Source organism: Gregarina niphandrodes (assembly GCF_000223845.1).
Source record: "Gregarina niphandrodes unplaced genomic scaffold scaffold00013, whole genome shotgun sequence".
NCBI lineage: Eukaryota > Apicomplexa > Conoidasida > Eugregarinorida > Gregarinidae > Gregarina > Gregarina niphandrodes.
The window spans coordinates 254,360-256,750 of NW_011645783.1; the positions used below are offsets into that span (position 1 = coordinate 254,360).

At 67.8% G+C, this 2,391-nt stretch overlaps 1 protein-coding gene across 1 annotated transcript; it reads right to left on the bottom strand.

Annotated features, from left to right (window-relative positions):
- Positions 1 to 118: 118 nt before the first annotated feature.
- GNI_076940 (hypothetical protein) lies at positions 119 to 2,288 on the bottom strand (the record flags this gene model as incomplete). The annotated part of the gene is made up of 1 exon (XM_011132209.1): positions 119 to 2,288. A coding segment is annotated over one exon (2,170 nt), but the record flags the coding sequence as incomplete, so codon positions are not given.
- Between the last annotated feature and the right edge of the window lie 103 nt (positions 2,289 to 2,391).

Consider the following 2,391-nt stretch of genomic DNA (forward strand, 5'->3'; position numbering starts at 1 on the left):
GTTGTCCTAACGGGTGACTCGCCCGCTGTTCTAACGGGTGACCCACCCGCTGTTCTAACCGGTGACTTGCCCGTTGTCCTAACGGGTGACTCGCCCGCTCTTTTAAGGGGTGACTTACCTATTGCCCTGGCGGGTGACTTACCCGCTGTTCCAACGGGTGACTTGCCCGTTGTCCTAACGGGTGACTCGCCCGCTGTCCTGACTGGTGATGGAACTGCGGCAGGTGAAGGGCCCTCTTCCGGAGTGTCCAGAGGCGACCGCTTGGCGCCCTTCTTCCTCTTCAATCCGGCGGTCGCTGCCTTGCCTGCAGCGCGACCGCTGGCTGCCTTCTGCGACCCCGGAGACGGGGTCCCCGGGCTTCTAGTCGGAACCCCCGCTGGGCTCGGCGTAGCAGAACCGCCCCCCCCTGTTGGGGCGCCTGGACTCGGTACGGCAGGAGTAGCTGCGGGGCGCGGGGCACTGCCCTGGCCCTTGCCCTCACCCACGGGCTTGGTACCACCCACTTGGATCGTAGTGCCACCGCCAGTTTTGGCTGCTCCGTTATCCACCATAACTAGTTTCGGGCTCCCCACCATTTTCGGACCTCCTGATGCTTTCGGGCTACCCACCATTTTCGGACTTCCCACCGTCTTCGGACTTCCCACCGTCTTCGGGCTTCCCGCTGCTGCTTTCGGGCTTCCCACCGTCATCGAGCTTCCCACCGTTTTCGGACTTCCTACTGCGGTCGGGGTTCCTACTGCCTTCGGGCTCGCTGCCTTCGGGCTCGCTGCCCCCTTCTTGTTCTTCTTCCGTCGGTCGCCATTCCCGGCCTCCGCAGCCCTACTACGTTCAGCACCCTTTAGGGCAGAAGCTTCAGCTGTCGTTCCAGCCTCGACGGCCACCGGAGAAACGACGCCTGCACCTTCGGCACTGGCCGGTTTGACGGACTGCTCCGCCGGTCCCTCGCCTCTGCCGCCTCTTCGACCCCCCTTGAGTGTGACCTTGCCGGTGTCCGTAGGCTTGCCAGAGTCGGCGGCCTTGTTGGTGTTCTTGGGTGGAACCACCTGGGCCGAAGCCTCCTTCGGCGGGCTGTCTTTAGCGCCGCCGCCCCTGCCGCTCCGGTCCTGAGCGCTCCTATCCTGCGCGTTCCTATCCTGCCCACTACGGTCCTGCCCGCTACGGTCCTGCCCACTACGGTCCTTCCCACTGCGGTCCTTCCCGTTCCGGTCCTGCCCGCCCCGGTCCTGCCCAGGACGGTCGGTCGGTGGCAGCTCGTCGCCCTTGCGGCGGTTCCGGCTCGCGGTTCCGCGACCAGCCGGACGACCAGGGTCCTTACCCGTCAGGCTCTGGCGCCGTCCGGAGTCGTCGCCTCCCGCACTCTCCACTCTCGGCCCCCGGCCGCCTCTGCCACCGCTGCGGCCGCCCCGGGTTCTGGCTTCGTTGCCTGGGCCTCTGCCCTCAGTCTCTCTAGCGCCAGACGCTCTCGGGCCAGACCCTCTGGAGTCCCGAATTTCTGAGACCCGGGTCCCGCCTCTGCTCTCTGAAACCCGGCCCGTCTCCGAAACCCGGCCCCCGGCCCCGGCGCCTCCGACTCTTGCGCCTACGGTCCCAGAACCCCGGGTGCCAGAACCTCGGGTGCCGGAGTCTCGGATCCCGGAGGCTCGGGGGCCTGCCGTCTTGCCCTCCGAAACCGGTGCGATGTCCGAGAGGGGCGGGAAGTCCTCGTCGGACTTGCGATTCCGCGTTCCCCTCCTCGGCTTCAGCCGTTCCTTGCGGGCCCGGATGTCTTCCAGCGTGCCCGGCGAGGGTTCGTCGAGGACCTGGCCCGACTCGGGAATGACGATGCCGGCGTCCTTCAGGGCCATCTGGACCCTCACGTTCTCACTAACGGGCTCCGGCAAGGCCGCCGTGTCCCGCTGGAGCGCTGGCTCCGGCTGGACCGCTGGTTCCGGCTGAGCCGCCGACTCTGGCTGGGCCGTTGCGTCTAGCTTGGCCACTGGCTCTCGCTGGGCACTTGGCTCCGGCAGGACGCCAGGGCCCGGCTGGACGACTGGTCTCAAGTCGGGATCGCCGACTCGAGGACTGGAGCGGTCCCAGTCGGAATTGGTGGAGTAGTGCCGTGGGTCGCTGAAGGCCGTAGGCGGCCACCACTTGTAGCCGTCGCTGGAGGAGTCGGTTGGCGGGAACACGGGGCGAGAGGAGCCGCTGCGGTCGCGGCTTTCGTCGTCGCCGCTGAAGGCACCGCCGGGTCGGGCGACCTGGGCCTGCGCCCAGCCGTGGGGCGGCTCCACGCCGGGCGGGAAGTACATGACCAGAGGGCCCGTACCCACCTGTGTGGGCGGCGGTAAGAAACCCGGCTGGCCCGTATAGCTGCCGAACCCGCCCCGGTTCAGGTCGCGGTCTCGCGGCCCG